Source organism: Drosophila sulfurigaster, chromosome X, assembly GCF_023558435.1.
Source record: "Drosophila sulfurigaster albostrigata strain 15112-1811.04 chromosome X, ASM2355843v2, whole genome shotgun sequence".
Lineage (NCBI taxonomy): Eukaryota > Metazoa > Arthropoda > Insecta > Diptera > Drosophilidae > Drosophila > Drosophila sulfurigaster.
The window spans coordinates 11,759,927-11,781,429 of NC_084885.1; the positions used below are offsets into that span (position 1 = coordinate 11,759,927).

At 39.1% G+C, this 21,503-nt stretch overlaps 3 protein-coding genes across 9 annotated transcripts in view; 2 read left to right on the forward strand and 1 right to left on the reverse strand.

The window, feature by feature from the left end:
• Positions 1-14,530, forward strand: part of LOC133849175 (serine/threonine-protein kinase phg2-like) — a 69,403-nt gene extending 54,873 nt beyond the window's left edge. For 3 of the 4 annotated variants that reach the window (XR_009895334.1, XR_009895333.1, XR_009895332.1), the window contains exon 3: positions 14,435-14,526. Coding sequence is in view for 1 of the 4 variants with exons in the window: in XM_062285086.1 (XP_062141070.1) it covers positions 14,435-14,529 (95 nt within the window). In the remaining 3 variants the exon portion in view is untranslated. Of the gene's footprint in view, positions 1-14,434 lie in introns of all 4 variants that reach the window. The other variant, XM_062285086.1, reaches the window with a different exon arrangement.
• Positions 13,306-13,727, reverse strand: LOC133847956 (uncharacterized). The gene has a single exon (XM_062283302.1). The coding sequence runs from the start codon at positions 13,610-13,612 to the stop codon at positions 13,391-13,393; it is 222 nt and encodes a 73-aa protein (XP_062139286.1). The 5' UTR covers positions 13,613-13,727; the 3' UTR covers positions 13,306-13,390.
• A 7-nt stretch (positions 14,531-14,537) lies between the features above and the next one.
• The window catches only part of LOC133849171 (class E basic helix-loop-helix protein 22), a 39,454-nt gene continuing 32,488 nt past the window's right edge, over positions 14,538-21,503 (forward strand). The window contains exons 1-2 of one of the 4 annotated variants that reach the window (XM_062285078.1): positions 14,538-15,497; positions 15,685-15,726. In XM_062285078.1, the coding sequence (XP_062141062.1) occupies positions 14,810-15,497; positions 15,685-15,726 (730 nt within the window). In that variant the 5' untranslated portion in view covers positions 14,538-14,809. The remainder of the gene's footprint in view (positions 15,498-15,684; positions 15,727-21,503) is intronic. The other 3 variants (XM_062285079.1, XM_062285081.1, XM_062285082.1) reach the window with 3 other exon arrangements.

Below are 21,503 nucleotides of genomic sequence, written 5' to 3' on the forward strand. Positions count from 1 at the left end.
TGGAAATTTGCCTGGAATTTCGGCCAGCATTTGTCTTGTAGCAAAACAATTTGTGGAATTTAACACTGAATTCATTTAAGGAGAATGCAATTTCGAAGGCATTAGTTAAAGGTCAGGCTTCAACACTTCATGGACATTGCACAAGCTTTTGCTTGCCATCTTGCTGCAATTAATAGCAAATTTAATTAAATTGTTTCACCTTTTAAGCATTCTGTCTCTGCAGTTTCGTGATAAATGCTTCTTTTGTGCATTAAGTTTGTTTACTCTCCGGTATTTCGCATTTATTATGGTCAACTACAAACAGTTCGTCAAAGATGTGCTAAGCTAGTGTAAATATTATTAGTTGTTAAAAATATTGACTACACTTAAATGTTGACATTGAGGTTATAGAAATTGTGTTGATGTAAGCTGAATTATTTAGTTGAGTGTATAAGAAATTTACTTTAATTCCAAAGCATATTTAACTCGCATTCTTCTGCTGTTCATTTTGTGCTTTTGACTTTTGAATTTAAAATTTGCAGAAAGAATAATTATCACTTATGTATATCATTGAATATGAATATCGATATATAGATTATCAATCGACAGCAGAAGCAGCAATTGAAAAGTTGTAAAGCTGCATTCGTTGAATTTACGACTTGAATTTGTTCATTTTTGAGTTCATATTAATACCACTTAACTTTGGAACATACAATTATAACTAAATATAAGATTTTAGATTACTGAACTTGGAGAATTTGAAGTTGGCTGCGATCAGATTGTAAAAGTTATTTATGAAATACTTTTCTATGGACAAAGAATTACTTACTACAAGTCTTAGTTGCTTTGGCTGACAATCTATTTTTTTTTGTACTCTATGTGTATACCAAATATAGCCCTTGGAAATATTTTTGCAGTATAAATTTTGTATAATTATAGAATACGGTTTTATTGAAAATAGGTGGCGAATGTCTCAATACTTAGCTGAATAAATGTGAATTCTTACAGCTTCGTAGTTATTTTTGTGCATAGTTCTATATGTAAATTAGTCTGTCACTTGCTTAAACCAACAAAATTGAATTATTATCGCAAGACAGATTGTAAATGAAGTATAAAAATACATGATTTTTTATAGCCAACATTAAATAAACACTTACACTTACACTTAAAGTGTTTTCTGGGCTGTTGTACACCCGTCGTATACGTAATAGAAGACAGGGCGGGCATGTATCGAGTGTGGCACATGCAACGTGCAACGTTCAACGTGCCACCTGCATCTGGCCTGCCGCCAAAACATATTCAAGGGTTATGCAAATGCGGTCATTTAGGCAAAGCTGCGTTGAGCTTGTTAATTAAGCCGCGGCAACTGCCCGTGTCCTCGTCCTCGTCGTCGTCCTCGCTCCATTCTGCAGTAGTTTAACTTGGCTTGCAACACACATTTTGTTGTTGAGCAACAGCTGGTTAGATGGTTAGCTGGTGGTTTGGTGGCTTTTGGTGGTTTGATGGTTTGATGGTTAACAGGACGCACGCCTTGAGCCTGGCGCTTCTGTCACCAATTAGCTAATAGCCAATTAAGTAATTAAGCGAGCAAGGTGCAAAAACGTGACAACTGCAAATTGCCGTAAAAAATGTTTGCTTCATGTTTGCGTGAAGTGCAAAGTGTGTGTGTGTTGTTGTTGTTTTTCTATTTCTCATTTTTTTATTTTTGTTGTTTTTGGAAGGCCAAATTTATGAGCGAAATTAACCTGCTGGCAATGGCCATCGATTAGCAGCTGTTGGTAATTAAAGTCCCGTCTGCCATCTAATTAGTTTTGACCCAAATTGCCAGCATTAAGGAAATGAATTGCAATTTCACAATGCAAAAACCGAGTGAAAAAAGACGAAGGCAGCAAACCAGCAACCAGCAACCAGCAACCAACAACCGACAACTGCAGCTCCCTTGAATATCTGCAGAAAGCCCAGAAACTGAAATGCGATTTTAATAAATGCCTTGCCCCCTTTTGCGGCAGCCACAGCAACGACGTCGACAACGACGAGAGCGTCTCTAAAATTAGAAATTACAATTTGCGGCTGGTGGCTGTCAGGAAGGTCATGACACACATTAGCACTGCCACGCCACCTGGCGGCGAGGGAGCAAATCTGTATGACTTGAATAATTGTCGAGTCAGCAGCAAGCAACCCTCTCGCTCCTCCCTCTACCCCTCTTAAGCTGCAGTGGTTAACTCATCTCCTCATCTCTCCAAAAAAAAAGACATTAGAAACTCTTTAAAACAAGAAAAAACTTTGAAGTCGTGTGTTTAAGATATATCGATAGTTTAAGCAACTAGCTGACAGCTCAGTCTTTAAAGAACAATTCAAATGAAAGAACAAACAGTGATGAGAGTCAAACTTTCTTTAACTTGCACTGCATTCGAACAGTTTGAAAGATATATCGATATTTTAAGCACTTATGTATGTGGTAGTCCCAACGAGTTGGCAGCACTGTACAATAAGCAGTTGGCACCACAGCTTAGTTTGCAAAGAAGGATTGAAAAAAAACAAACCTTGTTGAGAGTTAAACTCTCTATAACGGTAGTCCCAATGAGTTGGCAGCACTGTACAATAAGGTTGACAGCTCAGCATGTAAAGAAAGATCGAAATAAAAGGAATGAATGAAAAGAACAAACAGTGTTGAGAGTCAAACTCTTTTTCACGATAGTGAACGAGTTGGCAGCACTGCATAATAAGAAGTTGGCAGCTCGCATCAATCTGTAAATAACAAACAGTGATGAGAGTTGAACTCTCTTTAACTTGCGCTGAACTTAAGCAATTCCGAACCACTGTGCAGGCAGTGGCTGTAATTAAATCCAGCTTCAATTTATGACGGGGCGATGGCCCAAATGGCAGGCGGCATAAAGAAATTACTCAAATCCATCAACGACGCACGCAATGACATCAGCCCCAAAGAGTGGAGCGAGATGGAGGGAAGACCTAGGAGAAGCCTGAGACGAAGACACAGCTGAAGCTGGGAGTCGAAGCTGCAGCTGGACTCGTCAGCCAGACCAGAGGAGAGAGGGAAAGAGAGAGAGAGAGAGAGAGAGACATGATGGAGCATGTTTCTCTGTGGTTGGGGGCGATAATTACCAAGACTTAAGGCCCAACGCCATCAGCTTCCGGGTCTCTAGACGAGTATGTGTTCCGTCTCCATCTTTTGCTTGTCGTTCGTTCCTTTTGTCGTTGTTGTTGTTGTCGTTGTCGTTGCTGTTGTCGTTGTCGTTGTCTCCGTTTCCGTTTACGTCTCGTGTTTATCTTAATTTGGTTTCATGTTTTCATTTTGAGGAGCCATTGCCGACCAAATTTGCGAGCCAGCAGCAATAAAACTCAACGACGACAACAGCAGCAACATCAGCAGCAGCAGCAGCGGCAGCAACAACAGTTTTGCATCATTCAAATTGCCCGAGTCGAACACTGAGAGCATGGTGCTCACGTTCGGCCATAGCTACTTGTACAACATCGTCATTATCATCATCGCCATCATCATCATAATCATGACAATCGTCATTACTATAGTGCTGTTCATCATCGTTTCATGGTCATCGTCGTCATGAACACTGACAGCACAGTCAGAGAAGTCAGTGTGCTCTGTCAGCGGCAATATTCCCAGCACATTGTCGGCAACACGTTGTTGTTGTTGTTGTTGCTGTTGTTGTTGTTGTTGTATGGAACTGGGATTCGCATTTGGGGCAGCAACGAGCGAGCACTCGAGATGCTCACAGCTCATGTCTGATGCTCTATTTTGTGCTGTAACCCTATGCCACAGTTGTTCTCGTTCTCGTTCTCGTTCTTGTTGTTGCTGTTGATTTTATAGCACTCGACCAACTTCAATTTCATTTTCATTTTCATTTACATTTTGTGCTATTTTGATTTCGCTCAACGACCTGCTCATCCACAATGGCGACAGCAAACCTTTTTTCTATCCTTCTGCCCCCTTCCCTCCCCCCCATTCTGCTTTCCTTTCCTCTCGCTACATTTCGGTACACATTTTCGAACACAAATTTAATTCAATTTCTGCCGAAAACACTTGAGTCGGGATCTATGTTTTGAGTGAGATGGGACATTTCTCTTCTTCTCCTTCTTCTCCTTCTTCTTCTTCTTCTATTTTATGTTGTCGTCTATTTTTGGACATGCTGAGGCGAGAGAGCATAAAGCACAGCATGCCAAAGGACATCGACATCGACATCGACATCGACCAACGTTGACTGACATCACAGTCCTTTTATTAGAACTACTATCTCGAGCAGTGCTCAGCTTTAAGTTGCAAACTGGCAGCAACTGGTAGTTGTCTCTTTCGTTGCTGAAATAAGACACACAGAATGTGAAAAAAGATAAATGAGTTTTATAAAAATCCAATAATTAATAATGTCGCTTCTTACTAATTATTTTTTAATTTCACTACAATTGAATTATTTGTGCCTCATGTGCTATTTTTAAATCGATTAACTTGATATTTTTAGACATGAGCACGGTGGCGTATACTTAATGTGCGACGTATGTGCAACTACCAGGCATATTACGCATACGACACGTGTGCTTCACATTACGACTCAACACGATTCGCGTGCAAAGGTCGTAAATTAATTTTTATGTGCCTTTCAATTACTTTACTCCGTCGATACCCACTATCAATGCATACTAATGAGCAATGCGAATAGCAATCGGATAAGAACTGCGATTCGGAATTGGGATTGAGAAAAGCCAGCAGATGGCTTATCAGCAGCTTGGCTCGTTTACCCACTTGAAGTTGCCTTTTAATTGTTGTTCTCGTTGATGGCCCCATTAAAATGTCTGCAGCTAAATCGAGAAGCCAACGAACATGAAGGAGAAAAAACACGTTACAAATAATAATGGATTAAACGTTCAAATGGTTCAACTTGAGGCTTGTCCAGTAGGCAGAAGGCCATTAATTTTCGGCCACGTAGCTGAAGATGTGTCTCGGTTAAGCCGCAGGTTGTGAGAAGACAATCCCGCATACCAAAAAAATGGGCTTGCATTGCCGCAAATGATGTAAACGCTTTTTTGCAGCTGCGCTGCTTTATGAAAACCATTTGAATTAATTATACTGAAAGTTGTGAAAATAGAAAATGTTGTGCACCTGATGTCAGATGGAAAGACAGATAGACGGACAGAAAGGCAGTTAGGGAGTAGTTTACTGGCAGCTGTGTTGCCCGAGGCAAGGACTTGCTGCGTGAATGTGAACATAAAAACAAGAAAGAAATGCTACAGTGGAGTGTGCTCGACTGTGAAATACCCGCTACTCATTTTGAATACAAAGAAAGCAGTGTGGTATTATTCTTAAAATATACCGAATTAATTAAAGTACAAAATATACCAAATATTACGCTAAATTACTAAACTCTACCAATGGCTATATTCAGTACTACATTCAAAATATACAATCGTGTATAAAATATACCAGATTATCAAAATATACCTGATATTCCGTACATGTGCTAAAATATACCGAAAGCTATATTTGGTATATAGTTATAGTACTATATAAAATATACCATAGACTATAAAATATACCGGATTGCTTAAATATACCGGATATGCATTATTTGATAATATATTTGGTATATTTATAAAGTACTACATTCATAATATATAATTGAGAACAAAATATACCAGATTGTCACCAAAAACAAGCGTTTTTCCCAATACAAAAATATTTCTTAATTGACTTCTACAATTTTTATCTGAAGTTATAATACCCTTATACCTTATGGGTAGCGTGTATAATAACCAAGAGATACAGCTGCTAGTTACTCTTAGCCTTACTTGCTGCTCTGTAGTGCTTCTCCAGCGACTGAAACTCATTACTTATGAGCAGCTTCTGGCCTAGGCAGAGCAGTTCAGCTGGCGTACTTTCTATATGAATTATGTCCCAGTCCCTAAGGACTCGATATTACTTAAATTCTGCTATTAATTGCCAGCGCAATATTTAATTCATTTTATACAGCCAGAACAGAATAATAAACGTACACAAAAGCATTTGATTTCTGCAAGCAGCCAACAACAACAATGACAACGACAACGACAACAACAAAGAAAAGAAACTAAACCACCTGGGCAACCACTAAAAACTACTTTGTCTTTTCTTTATAACTGTGTATGTGTGGGTGTGAAGCAACAGTTGAATAAATTCAAGACAAGTGAATGCAATTGCATTGCGAGGAATTCATGAATTGTAGATACTTCGCAGTCATGTTAGATATTTTGTTAACAAAGTGAATGCTAATATAATATTAATTCAAATTTAACTACAGTTGGAATTGAAAAGAATCAGATGATACATCAAACAATTTTATAAATGTTCATAAATTTGTATTTCATTTAATAACATTTGTATTTTATTTGTATTATTATTATTTTATTGAACTAACGAATACAATTTCTCATGGGCAAAGGCCTTCAGGCAATTCGATGAAGCAATCATTTAAATTTTGTAATATTCTATTCATTATCATTGCAATTTCATTTTTTATAATATTATTCTCATATTATTCATTATGAGATAGTCAAACGGAGTCTTTATCCATTTGGCAAGTTTAGAGATTTATTAGTTTGAAGTAGAGAATTGAACTCTTGTATTTTGTGTCTAAGCTTTATTTTACAAACTTAAGCATAGGGTAGCATAAACGTTTTGTGATTTTCGTATACATAAGACAGTAAGAGATACAGATACGGATGCAGATGCAGATACATTGTGTGGTGGGCACGTAGAAGCAAACAAACAGACGCTCACTTGAAAATGAAACCCCACTTGACAGTTTTCCATTTTTACTTTTATTTTTCGTGCTTTTCGCTAAAGATACTCAAGTTGCAGAACATTCACTGGCGACAGTTGCAGGGCGGAAACACGTGCAAACTCATAAATACGGTCATGGTTAGGGGGGAAGGGCAGGTGTAGCCGGGCGGCGGCAGTTGGTTGCAAATTGCCAGCACACAGCAGTGTGCAACTGCCCACGCAAGTTCAGTTTTGAGTTTTCGCAAATAAACGTGGCGGGGTAAAAACGCAGCAGCACACACAGAAAACTACGATAAAAGCGGTTGACACTCGTTTCGTTGCACGCATCCTCCTCCTCCTCCTTTTGCTTCTGCTCTTTCTTCATCACTCCACCAACTGATTTTGCCACCGTCTTCTTTTCCATATGGTGTGAGATTGCAGCTGCTCACGTGCTTGCAACGAATGTGTTGCCCTCTTGCAAATGTCTGTGTGTGTGGAAGGTGTGTGCATCACATTCATGCTCAAGCCTCATATTTTCACTTTGATGGATGCCACCAGCTGCTGCTCTGCATGCATCAGACAGCTTTCAGCAGGCCACACGCGACAGTCAGCATTTAAATTCAGCTAATGTCTTCTGTTTGCCCCGTGCTTAAGCGTTCTCTTTTTATACCCGGGCAGAAGGCTATTATAGTTTTGTGCTTGCAGGAGATGTATGTAACAGGCAGAAGGCATAAAGTATATATATTATTGATGAGCATCAACAGCCTAGAGAATATAACTATGTCCGTCTGATCGTCTGTCCTTATAAACACTTGGATCTCAAAAGACTATAAGAGATAGAGTTGAAGCAATCAGGTCTTAAATGGATGACAATCGGGTATATTTTGTACTCAGTGGTATATTTTAGATGTACAACAATGCTTCTATATCAATATACCAAATATAGCTATTGGCATATTTGAATTTTTTAGCGGAATATCTGGTTTACGTTGACTATCTAGTATAAATTTTAAGTGTACAACTATATAAAGTATATAAGGTATACCTTTAGTATTTTGCAGTATATTAATTTTGTATATTCTATGAATGATACCGCACTTATTCAAAATGGGGGTAGCGGGTATCTCACAGTCGACAACACTCCACTGTAACTTTCTTACATACGTGTTTTCCATGCCATCACTCAAATGCTGCACAGACTTCAGTTTACCGAATGGCAAAAGAAACCAGCACTTTAAGGCATACGCTAATATGTGTCTTTATATCCGATGTACTTGGAGCATTGTAATTAAAAGATAATAACAAGTGTGTGTGTGCAGCAAGAGGCTGGCATCTTTAGCATCTGAACCGCTTTGCTTTGCAAACTTCTCTCTCAGTTTAAAGCGAATTCGAATTGAATAAAACATTTTATGTTAAAGTCATTTATATTTGGCATCGCTTTCAAATTGAAATTTTCCTATTTTATTTATTGAATACAAAGTTTTTCTGTTATTAAATTTGCAACATTGGCATTGGAATTTGAATTATTTTTAAGGATTGCAGCGAAGTATTTATTTTATTTGTTATCTGAGCAACACAACAGTGTGGTAATTGTTGCAAACATTAACATATATATTGCAATATTAATAAGCTGCAAGGACATTAAATAGTCCCTTCGCAATTGATTGTTGTGGCATCTGGCAAACGTTCAGAGACATTGCATTCGAGCAGCCGCACTTGATTTACTTGTAACTGCGAAACTGCGTAACTGCAATTGCAAATGCAACTGCAACTGCAACTGAAATGCAGGTCATCAAAGCGTCAACGCCACTGTTTAATTAATATAAAGCAGCTTTGCCAGAATTCGATTATACTGCTGGATTGTTCTGCATGGACGGGCGGAGGAGAAATAAAAGCGAAAATAAAAATAAAATGCCAATGGAAATAAAGTAAATGATAATAAAAACTGACACGGGTCGGATAATTGTCGCTAACCATTTCAGTGCACACAATTCTTTTGCCACACTGTGCCGCTCTGATAAACACTCACACACACACACACACACACACACACACAGTGCATGTGTGTGAGTGAGTGCTTGTCGTGGTCGTCGGTTGCAACTCATCAGGATGCAATGCCTGCGGCGGTTTGCTCAACATTCCGCATTTCTTTTTGTTGCTTTCCTCTACGCTCTTGTTGTTTTCACAGCACAATGAACGCACAATCTCCCCAGTGAGTGTGTGTGTGTGAGTGTGTGAGTGTGTGTGCTTGTGAATATTGCCGAGCACTGCGCCAAGTATAATACTAGACTCCAGAGCGAGATGCACTAGAAAACTTATTTGCCACAAGCAAAAAATAAATCTCAAATTTAACTAAAAACTTATTTTATTTATTATGTTTCTAGTTGAAATATTCATTTTTAAGAAAAAAAAAAATTAAAATAAAATAAGGAAATAAGGAAAAATTAGCCATCGTAAAGGTGAATAAAATGAGGAAAACTTGTGAGCAACAGTTTTGTGCAAAATAAATCAAACATGAAAATTTGATTGGTTTTCGCGCAGAAGCGAAGAAACATATGCACAATCATGAATAAACTGCGAGTATAATGCTGATTCCTCAGGCCTTTTTGCTGTTTTTATTTTTGTTCCCTCTACACTTTTTTCTCGTTCCTCGTTCTTCGCGGGCGTCATGTGAGTTTTCAGTGGGGGTTTTTCAAGCATAAACAATGCCGGTGAAATGCAATATGGAAAGCATGAAAGCAAGAAAGGAAATGCTTGGGAAAAGTGCATCAGTGGTTGAGGCAGCAGCCGCAGAAGCAGTTTATAGTATGTTGCCGCCTCGATAACCAAGCTGCGTCTTGTTCTTGACTTATGGCTGCACACACAGCAATTTATTATGCAAAATCAAAATATGTTTACCGTCATCACACACACACACACACACACAGATACAGCACCAAAGAGAGGAGGGAGGGTGAAGAGGAGTGAGAGACATTTGCATTGAAATTGGCAGGACAGCTTCAAGTTGAGCCTCAGCTTCCACTTCCACTTTGGATCGGATCGGATGTGCTTGAGTAGCAGAGCTCGCAAATAACTCATTGCATAAACTTGAAGGTAACGCTTCACTTGATGGCAGATGTGATGTGATGGGTCTGGGTATGGGTATGGGAGGGACAAGCTGAGGGCTAGGGGCTAGTCACAACTGGCCACAAAAGCAGCAAAACAGCAAAGCAGCAAAAGAAGGCGAGCCATTGTTATCGCTATTTGTGTGCCCGGATATTTGTAAAATAATGTCAACAAAAATCCAATTTCCTTTTACCTTCCCGTTTGAATATTGCGCATATTTCTCAGCGACTATGCAGCGACTCTCCATTCTCCACTCTCCACTCTCGACTCTTCACCTTCCACTCTCCACTTTTAGTGAGGCGTCGAGGTTGAGGTTCAGGTTGCGGTCGTCTGTGCCGAGTCGTCGAGTCCCTTGGAGTGTGCAACGTTCACGTAAAGTGCACTTGACGTTTTCCTCCATTTACTGCGACTACGAATTTTGTGGCACTGTGTTAGTGTGGCACCGTGGCACTGTGGCACTGTCGCCCAGTGATGTCTGTCATATGCTCTTTAGCTGCTTCACTGGCGCGTACAAACAATTAGCATCCTCCTCCAGTTGTGGACATCTCTGCTTAGCTTATCAAGCTTTCCCTACTCTGGCTGTGTCTCTGTTGACAGCCTTATTTTCCATCATAATTCTATCTGCTCGTACCTTTTTGAGCGGCATATCCGCTTTCCGCCTTACGCTTGCCACTTTCCACATTCCCAACTTCCCAACTTCCGACACACTTCATCAGCCCAAGGCCAAGCTGGACTGGCAAATTGCAGCAGCAGCAACAGCAACAGCAGCCGCACTCGATTACTATTCCGTGTATTGTTATAATAAATTTCAGCTTCATTTCCTTGGTACTTGCTTTCTTTTTGTCATGCTCAAGTGCCTCTAAATATGCGAGTCCTATTGTTGTCTTCAAGAAGACCTCAATGTTCCCCATCGTCGTTGTCGTTGTCGTTCTCGCTCTCGTCGACGTTGTCGTTGTTGAGCTCCTCGTTGCCATGCACTTAATTTCCTCTGTTCACATCGTTGATTTTGCCTTCCCATCGAAGTGTTTGCCCTGCACTCCAGTGCTTGCCCAGCTTGCCATTAAGCACCACCTGACCTTTATACATATGTACATACATATATACATATGTATATAGCGTAGCCAACATATTTCGTCTTTTCGTCTTACCTTCTTTCCACACTTCTTCTTCATTGCTCCTCACGCACTCTCCGCCTTTCACTCTCCACTCTCCGCTTGCGGATTGTGTAAACTATAATTTATTTCAATTCATTTTAATAGATATTTATGCTTTGTTTTTCATTTGTTTGGCACGGCACTTTAATGATTACATTTCCGACCTTTCAATAAATTAGGTTTCTACGCTTGATTTGTTGACATTTCCAAATGGCACAATCATTTGCATTTCCATTAGGCTTCTGCAAACACAACAAAAACCAAAAAAAAACTTATTGCAGTGAATGGTTGACTTGTTGATTGTAAAAGTATGCATAGCACAGCTTTGATATGGCATTAGCGTTAATGTAGCAAGCTCGTTATTTTTGAATTTAGAGCACATTGCGAAATCAACAGAACTTTTGAAATAGTAATGTCAACAAAATGTTGCAGTTATTGCTTTGTTAGTAGTGTTGTGTAAACATCGAAAAATTTACTGCAAAAGTTCCTTTGTTCATTTTTGATTAATGAATTTCGATTGTTCATCGCTCGATAACCGATAAGTTCGTTTTGTTCTGTTGTAGCGACTCGCTTCTAGTGACTAATCAAAAATGAAACCTGTGAACAAGCTTGAACGAAAGAACAAAAGTGAACTGAACATTTATTCATTTTGCTTGCTCTTATTTTCGCTCCTTTTCGTTCATTCGAAGAGACGTAATAAATGCTTTAATACTAAATGCTTGTAAACTGTTACTCGATTTTGCTTGAGAATTATCAGCGAATAAGAATTCAGGAACACCGAGCTGAGATGCAGTCATTGCTCATATGTTTGGCTTGCGAATGCAGAATGCGTGAATAAGTTCAATTGCACACACGCTGCTAAGAAATTGCTTGTCCTCAAAGATTGTTTGCATTTTGCATACAGCAACAACGCCACAGCAATGAAAAGGAGAGTGAGTGCTTCAAGTGCTTGGCAAACAGGAACTAAGTGCAGACAATATGCGAAAATTAAAACTGGCAGCAAGCTCTATGGAAAGCGTTAAACTAAGGAATTGAAAAACGCTTTCGTTCGCTTGTCTCCATTTAACAGGAAAATCGCATTAAATAACAGAGCAGCGAGTACACAAAAGTGACGCAGACTGAAAAGCATAAATAATACGAAGAAAAAGGCATAGAGCGAAAGAGAGAGATAGAGGGAGAGGGAGAGCTGTTCAACAGCTGATGATGCCAAAGAAGTCAGCAGTGTTAGCAATTTTGGCAAGGGCCAAAAAATAGAGTGAGTGAGAGAGAAGAGCTCATGTAATCCGCTGTTGCTGTTGCTGTTGCAGTTGCATAAGTCTATCAATAAATAATAAATTTGAACTTCATTCAATTTGCAACAGACATACGCTCGAGAGACGCTGCAAAACGCCATGTTGCAAATACCAATATAAATGGAAATGCTGCTGTGTTGATGTTGCTGTTGCTGTTGCAACCAATCTGTTGTTGTTGTTGTTGCTGCTTCTGTTGCTGAAGCTGATGCATTACTGTTGCTGGCAACGCATAAAACATGCAAATGCACCAAATTCTACCAAATTGCACTGAAAACCCGCTGAATAGAAAATGCGAGCAACATAAAAGCGCAGCTGCAAACAAAGGAAATGCAATTTGGTTTTACACTTGAGATGCGTTGTAAGGCGTAATCGCAATATATAAATAAATAATCACAGCATTACGTAGCTCAAGTCCTAAGATTTGTAGTATACTTTTTGAAGAGTTAGATGTCATGATTATAAAATGATAAATTTGATTGTGCAATTATACACCCAACGCTGTTAATCGATGGATAATAAATTCATATTTCAAACATGTGTGAATGAATAACGGTTGAATTTACATATATTCTATTTGTCTTAAATAACTATAGTATTTAATATTCTTCAAAATTTGATTACGATCCCATACAAGTTTAATAAATACTTTTGTATGGCAAAAAAAAAACGTGTTGCGCAATCGGTCCATAACTGCTTTGGTTGTCAATCTGGTATATTTTAGACTATATGGTATATTTTGAATGTGTTGGTTTATCAATATACCAAATATAGCATTCGCAATCGGGTCCCAGCTAATTTGGCTGTTTATGTGGTATAATTTGAATGTTGTAGTATATAAATTTACCAACTATAGTCTTCAGCATATTTTTGTCCTTTTGGTAATTAACTTGGAATATTTTACCACATTGTTTTTGTACAAAATGGGTAGCTTTCTTACTGGTTTCAGTTCGATTTCTCTTCGACCGCAGTGTAGAGAGTAAATAAAGCGAACGATTAATTGTATTTCTTTTTTTTTTGTATTTATTTATTCATGCACAATGAATTTCTGATCTAATTAGCTGGTGCGATGACTTTGTCCCTCTTCGTGATATTTGTCAACTTTGCTGCGCTTCTCCTTCTTTGCAAGGCTCTGAGTCGCAAGGCTTCACTTCCCCATTGGCAGCTGTAGCAGCTGTAGCAGCAGTAGACTGTGCATCCTGCTTCTCTTCCTTTGCTGTATCGGTGCACTGATTCGCTGTTGAGGTCTCTGTTGGAGCACATGCCATGCTCGGATGTGGTCCAATGTAGAAAGGATTGAAGGGTTTATCGTCAGACATCTTGTGAGCGAAAATGATCTCTTAAATTTCGAATGAGGGACAATCTCAAAAAAAGAAAAAAGAAATTTAGATTTTTACGGACTGATCCGAATGAACAACAATACACAACTGAGAGAAAAATTCTAACATTACACATGAAATGCTAAAAAGCCGCCTACTATGATCATATTAAAAATATATATTTTTTTTTAAATGAAAAAATGCAATCACTATTGAAAGTGAAGGAAAATATTATACATGAAATGTTAATATACTTATGAAGTATATTATTCATATTCATGTTTTTTGTTTAATACACATACACATGTATATGTATATACTAAATGAAATAATAGTTTATTAACGATGAAACTTGTTTAAATAAATATAATATAATATATAATAGTAATATGATTACAATTGTTTAGATGTGTATAATATAAAGGAAACGGTTTTAAATGAAAGTACAAATTACTAATAATATGAATGTAGTGGTATAGCAATATACCAAATATAGCAGTCTGCAGTTTTGCGGTATATTCTAAGAATAATACCGCAATGTTTTGCTTTCATTCATATTTATGCAAAGCTGAAATCTCAAATTTTTATGATCGGAATTTGTTAAAATGTAAATACAAATAGCATGTTTTAATTGTTTACCCAAGGTTTGAATTTGAATGCATACAAATATCACGTATACGACCACGCTAAAACACACACACACACATGCACACAGAGAGAGTTCTTGGTGTTGATTGATGAACTAAAAAATATGAAATTAACAAAATCAAGCCTCTGATATTTTATCTTGTTCTCTTCCCCAATCTTTCTCTCGCCGCGCAGATGAGTTGAGAATTGTGCAATTGGAGTGCAGGTTGAAGACGCAGTTCAATTTGCAAATTGAAGTTGAAGCTAAAGCAAAACGTATAGAGAACTAACGCTATTATCGCCAACATGTAAATGACAACATCAGAATGATCAGAATGCAACTAAAACTACTAACCCAACTACTAGCAGCAGACAGGCGCCTAACAACAACAACAACTAGCAACTAGACGGACCAGGCGGCGGCTACCAGGCTACCAGGCAACCAGGCAACCGCATCTGATCAGTTGCCCAGTCGGCCAGTCAGCCAGTTAGCCAGTCTATCAATCTAACCACCACCACCACCAGCAGCAGCAGCAGAGCAACTAAAAGTTATAGAGAGAAGAGTGCGCCATGGCCGGACCTCAAGTGCAGCACACGCAGCGACCCAACAGCGCCTACTACACAGGCCTCAATGGCAGCGGTGGCTCCAACGGGGCCTCAGGTGGAGGTGGAGGTGGAGGAGCTGCAGCTGGAGCTGGTGGCATGGCGAGCAGCGCCTCGCATACGGGACTGGGACTGCATGCACTGCGTCAGGTGTCCAATGAGACGGAGCTCATCTATCGCGGCAGCCACAGCAATGGCACCGTCAACGAGCTCACCGGGGGACGGCAGCTGACGGGCAGCAACAGTCGGATCATTCAACAGCAGCCGGCGCACAGTTCACGGGACAATATTGTGAGCAGCATTGCGGGCACCGGCAGCTGTGCCACCGATGCACTCATCGGTACCATTTCCACAAGTGCTGGAGCTGGTGGTGGACCTGGAGGAGCTGGACCTACTTCAGCAGCTGGAGCTGGCAGCAGCAATGCATCGGCATTAAAGAAATCGAATACGCAGCGAAGTATTGAGATCATTGTGGATGCGTCGCAGTGTGGCAAGGATGCTGTCGCCGATCTCGATGATGTGGAGCAAGGCGAGGGCGGTGGCCAGGAGTCGTCGTCGTCGGTTCGCAAGTCGTCGCGTCATCGCCATCGGCCGCTGCATCGACGTCTCATCAGCTATCTGCGCAATTTGTTCCAGGGCAGCGCCGCACAGAATGGTAAGCGAATTGTAGTAGCCCTGGTTTCTGGTTGAGCAAGCTCTCCGCCTCTCCGTCTCTCTCGTTTCTCCAGTCCCCAATTCTTAGTCCCGATTTATCTCTGCAATACTGAATGCATTTCTTTCTATTTCTCTCTTCCCCAAACTCTCTTCTTTTGTGTATATTTCTCTTCGTGCTCGTTGCGTAGCTTTGACTGAACTCCTCTTGGCCTTGGGCTGCATCTCGAAGCGTAAGCGGTGTTCGTTGCCCCTCCCCCTCTCTTCACTACTTTACACAACTTCGCCACTAACCGCCTGCGCATCGACTCTTGACTAACCTCCACTCCAATTTAAATGTATGTTCGTTGTGTGCTTGAAGCTGCTCCTTAACTAACTCCAAGCTTGCTTTCTTCGCTAGCGAGAAAGCTTTCAATGGTATTGCATCGTTGGCAACTCTAGCTTCTAGTTCCGTGAATTTTACAAATTTGTACAATTAACTTATATTAGTAACATTAAAGAACTTGCAAAGCTAACTCACATCAAAACTCCGAACAAATAATGATCGTAGTAGCACATTGCAAACGAAAAACAATCGAAAAAACAAAACAATTCGACACCGCTTAATTTATTTTGTATTATCTTTTTACGTTTGTGTTTATGCGTGTTTAAATTCGAAAAGCATTTATATACATATGTATATATGAAAGTTAATTCCACGCATACATTTTTCGCTTCATTTATTCATCTTCCACCACTCAAGAACTAAGTGCCATCGCGTTCGGAACTAGTTCGATCACACAATTGATCAAATGAACTAGCTCTTTGAAGGTCCTTCATATAGTAAATTTGAGTCCTATTCTCGTAAGGCTATATCATTCATTCTTTTATTCATTTAGTTCGTTTCTCATTCGATACAATTTAGTCGGTTTAGATTTATTGTAATGTTGATTTTGAAAATAAACATAAAACAGCAATGGGACTGCAACGAACTAAATCTGTTCGAATAGGTCTGAAGCGAAAGAAAATGGCTGAAAAGAAATAACGGATTAGTTTTCGATCTAGAAGAACAAGTTATTCGTTCAGCTCGAATTGCAACTCCTTCACCAAAATGAACTAAAAAGCACAATTCTAGTCGGTACAGTATTGCATTTTTAATACATATCGATTTCAATCACTTGATTATACGATAGTACTTAGAAGACATTAATTATATACATTTCGATATAAGTACTCTCGATTCCAATACAGCTATTGAATATTTCATTCAAATTAAAGTATTATTACCCATACATATGTTGCTTCCTTGAGACCAAATCCTTTGCCAAGTAACTCGTTGAAATGCAGATTGAATCTATAAGTCTTCCTCTGCCATTGCAATTGCTTTGTTATTATAACAAGTATATGACGAGATTATATCCTTCAACATTTGGCATACTGATGAGCTTAATAAAATAAAAACTTACTCGACTTGTGCTCAATTTGTAAAAATACATTCTCTGAAGTAGCGAATCGATATGAAATGCAATACGTCTATAAAACATAATACTCCACGCGCCAGCCGGAATTGTTTAAGGACACGCCTACGCTTACGCTGGCTTCATTTCAATGTGCCTGCCACGTGGAGCACCTTGACAATGACAGTTTGATAGCAGACACAGAAATGAAAATCGAAACAATCGAGGGTGCGATGCGATTCGATTCGATTCGATTTCGAGTGGAAATTCAGAGACAGAAACTTTCCGCCACAAGGATACGAGTATCTGCTGCAGCTTCATGGCGTAATTCGGGACACAACAACAACTTGGGTAAATTTGAATTCAGTTTGGCATTGTGATCGGCTTTTGCCTTTTATACTTCTCGCCCCCGTTTCCGTCTTATGTTGCAAAATGAGTTGCGAGTGCCGGATTTGCAGCTCCGTTTGGCTTGGCCAGCGATGAGCTGAGCAAAAGTTTTATTGAAAAAGTTTGATGAATGACAAGTTGGCCTCATCCTCTGGCCTCTGCCTCTGCCTCTTCGCTTTCCGCTCCCCGCCAACCACTTCCCTCTGACTACGCTCACAGATAAAACTCTTCCTCAGCTGAAACGAACTGCTCTCAATTGGTATTAATATGCACAATGACAATGCACTTAAATAGCTGCCGAAAGTCGCATTTGTGCATTAAAAAGACATTTGCTTATCTCTGGACGCCATTCAGCAGAACACTTTATCAACACTCACTCTGCACGCAACTTTACAACACTGATTGCAGACTGCAGACTTCATGTGCATCATAATGCGTAAACATATTTTGCATTGCAGCAAAACTCCTTAATGTCTTTTAATATTTGCTAGTTTGTTTAATGTTTTCAAATATCTTTTATTACTTTTGCTGTTGTGAAAACATTTCAAATAGAGCTTTAAATATAATTTAAACTTATAAGTAGTGTTTATTAAGAAGACTTTAAAAATCTTTTGAATTTATCAGATTTATTTTTTGAAAAAGGTTCCAAATTTATTTTTAGACTTTTTAAATATCTTTACAATTCATCAGCAGTATCTTTGCCGAAATTTTCAAATAGCTCTAAGATCTCTTTAGTTGTATTATTTAAAAAATTGTTATCTCTTCCATTATTTCTAAATATCTCATCAATCTGTTAAGTAGTGTTTTTTTAAAAAGGTTTATAAAGTGTTTTATAATTATCAGTACTATTTTTTTTTTAAATGGATTGTTAAAATTTACTTTTATCGCATTTTGAATGATTTTTTTTTTAAATTATCAGCAGTATCTTTTCTAATGTTTCTTTTAAAATTCTTGCTATTTCTAAATATCTTTTCAAGGTAGTTCGATTTCTTTGAATTAGGTTGGAATAATATTAATATTATTTGCTTGGCAATGCTTTTGAATAACTATGCAATGTATCAATATAATAATTCTTTAAGTTTGATCAATACACAAAATCAGTGACGCTTGGTGCTAAGTTAATTTATTATTTTGCCGTAAAGCCAAGCCGTAAATCAAATTTAAGGTCTTTCGATCATTGCTATTGCTAACATTGTTCAACACTGTCAAAGTTCACTCCTCGATGCCTCGTCACTTTTTTATCTGCTCGCCAACATTTTGTTCAAAAGCGAAGACAACAAAAGATTGGACAGATGACAACAGAGGAAAAGAAATGATATATTTTTTTATTTATAGTAATAAGCTGTAGTAAAATTGTTGTCTGCTGTTCCTTCGTTTCGACTTTGGCAGCTCTCTCTGTTTCAGCTTCTGCTTGCTGTCGCTTTGTACATTGAGTTTGCCGCTGGCTGCATTTTATTGTTTCCTTCTCCCGGGGGCCAGCTCAATCAGAGTGTGGTTCTCCCTCCTCGCCTCCTCTTCGTCATTCTCTTTTCTAACAGCAGCATCAGCAGCAACAGCATCTCCCTGCTGTCTTCATCTCAATTTCCGTTGCAGACTTTGTCTCTGGTCCATTTGCCTCTTGGCCTTTTTCTTGCTCTCACTCGCTCGCTTGCTTGCTGTTGCCTTGCTGTCTTCGTTGTCTTCGCTGCTGCTGTTGTAGTTGGAAGTCCTTTTTGTTGTCCATCAGTCCGTCTGGCTTGTTAGTTTTGTCTTGACTTTTTGTTTGCCCTTCGCCTGTTTATTCTGTGCTTTACTGCACTTCATAATTTCTTCATTACGACCACATCCACACCGAAGTCTTACACCCGCACCCACACTCATACACTCGCTCTCGCACTCGCACTCATTCGTGCCATAATTGAATTCAGCGTCTGCATTTTGTGGTCGCTTCAATTTGTGCACTTGATGGCCGAGAGTGAAGGTCCTTTTAGCTTTTAGCCTGCGCCTTGCACACTGCTCACTGCTCACTGGCCCCGGCTTTAATTATCATTTCATTATTCGCTCTTTCTTGCATGTTGTTTAATACTCGCTCGCATTCGCGTTCGCGTTTCTCGTTCTATAACATTATTTTTAATGGCAACTGCCACATTTTAAGTGCTCGTGCAACCTCACGATGAACTCAGCACAGCTCAGCTCTGGTCTTTGGCTGTGATTCCATCTCTCGACAGCAACACCTGCATGTGCCACCTTTGACTTGGTCTTCGTCTTCGCTTTGGTCTGCAGTCTACATTTAGCTGTCTGCGGTCTGGAGTCTTCACATTTTAGTCTGACTATCTTGACAGTTTCCTCAGTGGCCTCACTTGCATTTGTTTCTCTCTCTCTCTCTCTTGTCGCTTGTCTCGTGTTTGGCGCACTTTCACTGCCTTTCACGTGCATTCAGCCGAAAGCGCAAGGATGCCAGGACACTTTGTCCTTTGTCTGTCATGTTTGTTTTTTCCGTTTCGTTTCGTTTCGTTTCTTTTCTTTTCTCTCTCTTTCTCCCACTGTTGTATTATTTTTATTATTATTTTGCTTCTGCTTCTGCTGCCTTCGCACTCACTCGCATGTTTGTATGTATGTTATTTAAGTGTCGGGGCTGCCACATTTTAATTTATTTAAGCGCATTCTACGCGGTTTGCAAATGAGTTAAGTGCATTTCGTTTTTCATATAATTTTTTACACTTTTTCATCATTATACCCTAAACTTCTTACACTCATTACAAGGTGTGTACTAACTGTAGGTAAACATCAATCGTGAGCAGCTAAGTAACTAGCAAAAAAGTTTTCGTTTCGTCCATTTAACATAACATTGCAATTTCACTTTTATACAAAAAGTTATACTCAATGATGTATGAAAAATAAGTTTTTGAAATACTTATTACATCAAATATATCATAAAATTTGCTGCTATAAAATTTGTGTGTTTTCCTTTCGATCTTTAATGCTGAACAATTCAAAGTGTCTGTTTAAATTATATATTCACAAGATACGTCATAAGCTTTATGTTTTATACATATTTCGCTTCTTTTAAGAAGCAAGCGAAAGATTTAGAAAGATTGTAGTCAAATATGTTTTCCTTATAAACATAAATACTAGAATCAAGTGTTGATCAATAATATTTATAGTAGGTAGGTAACCTTCGGTATAAATCAGTATTTATTCTGTATAATTAATCATGATCTTGTTCTTATTTCTTGTTGAATTCTGACCACAGCATAACTCGCAGTCGAGTACACTCGCTTGGTGGTTTTTCTCTTACTTTTCACTTGTATTTTTAGTGGCTGTTTGGCTGCGTGGAAAAGTTTTTGCATTCAGGTAGCCAGCGTCGAGATGAATGTGTGTTTATCTGTATAAGTCCAGCACAGCAGCAGCTGAAACAACTGCAGTTAACTCTCCCTCACTCTCTTTCACTCTCTCTCTCTCTCTCTCTCTCTCTCTCTCTGGCCAGCAATTAGTTGGTAATTGTCTGGGCAACGGCAGCAACGGTAACCATAACCCATGGTCAGCAACAGTCGCTGCCACCAAATGTGCAATAAAATCCAGAAGCAGCTTCAACAGCGGCACCAGCAGCCAAGAACATTAATAACAAAAACGACAACGAAAAATAAGCATTGTTCCATTATTGCAAGTTTGCTCAGCGACATTGCAAAGCGGCAACAATGTGACGACGATGTGCAACGCCGCCCGCCACAAACTTTGTCGTCAGTCCTTGCCTCAGCTTTTTGCCTTCGCTTCGTTTCGTTTCGTTTCGTAGAACAAAAATGTTCCACATACGCCGTGTGCGCCCGCTGTTTGGGCTATGAAATATCCAAGCGCCGTAAATTACGCGAATTTCAACGAGATAAGTGTTTGCCATTGTCTTACTGCCGCGCACAGTTTTATATCCCATTGCCTTGCGAGCCTGCAAAAAATAAGAAAACAAAAACCTCCAGCATATCGCGAATTGTGTGCCACACACATTTGTTGCAGCTTCCCTTGCACCCCGTTGAATGCTGTTGTCTTTATTATAAAATCTATTATTGCTAAATACCATTCCACAAATTGTTGCACTTGAGTCCGCAGCTATTTCATGCTGAATTTACGACTCGTTCGCCGTGATTTATACGGTTTGCAATTGCATTCTTTAGGCTTGATTTAATCAAAGCTCTCTCTCTCTCTCTCGTTAAACT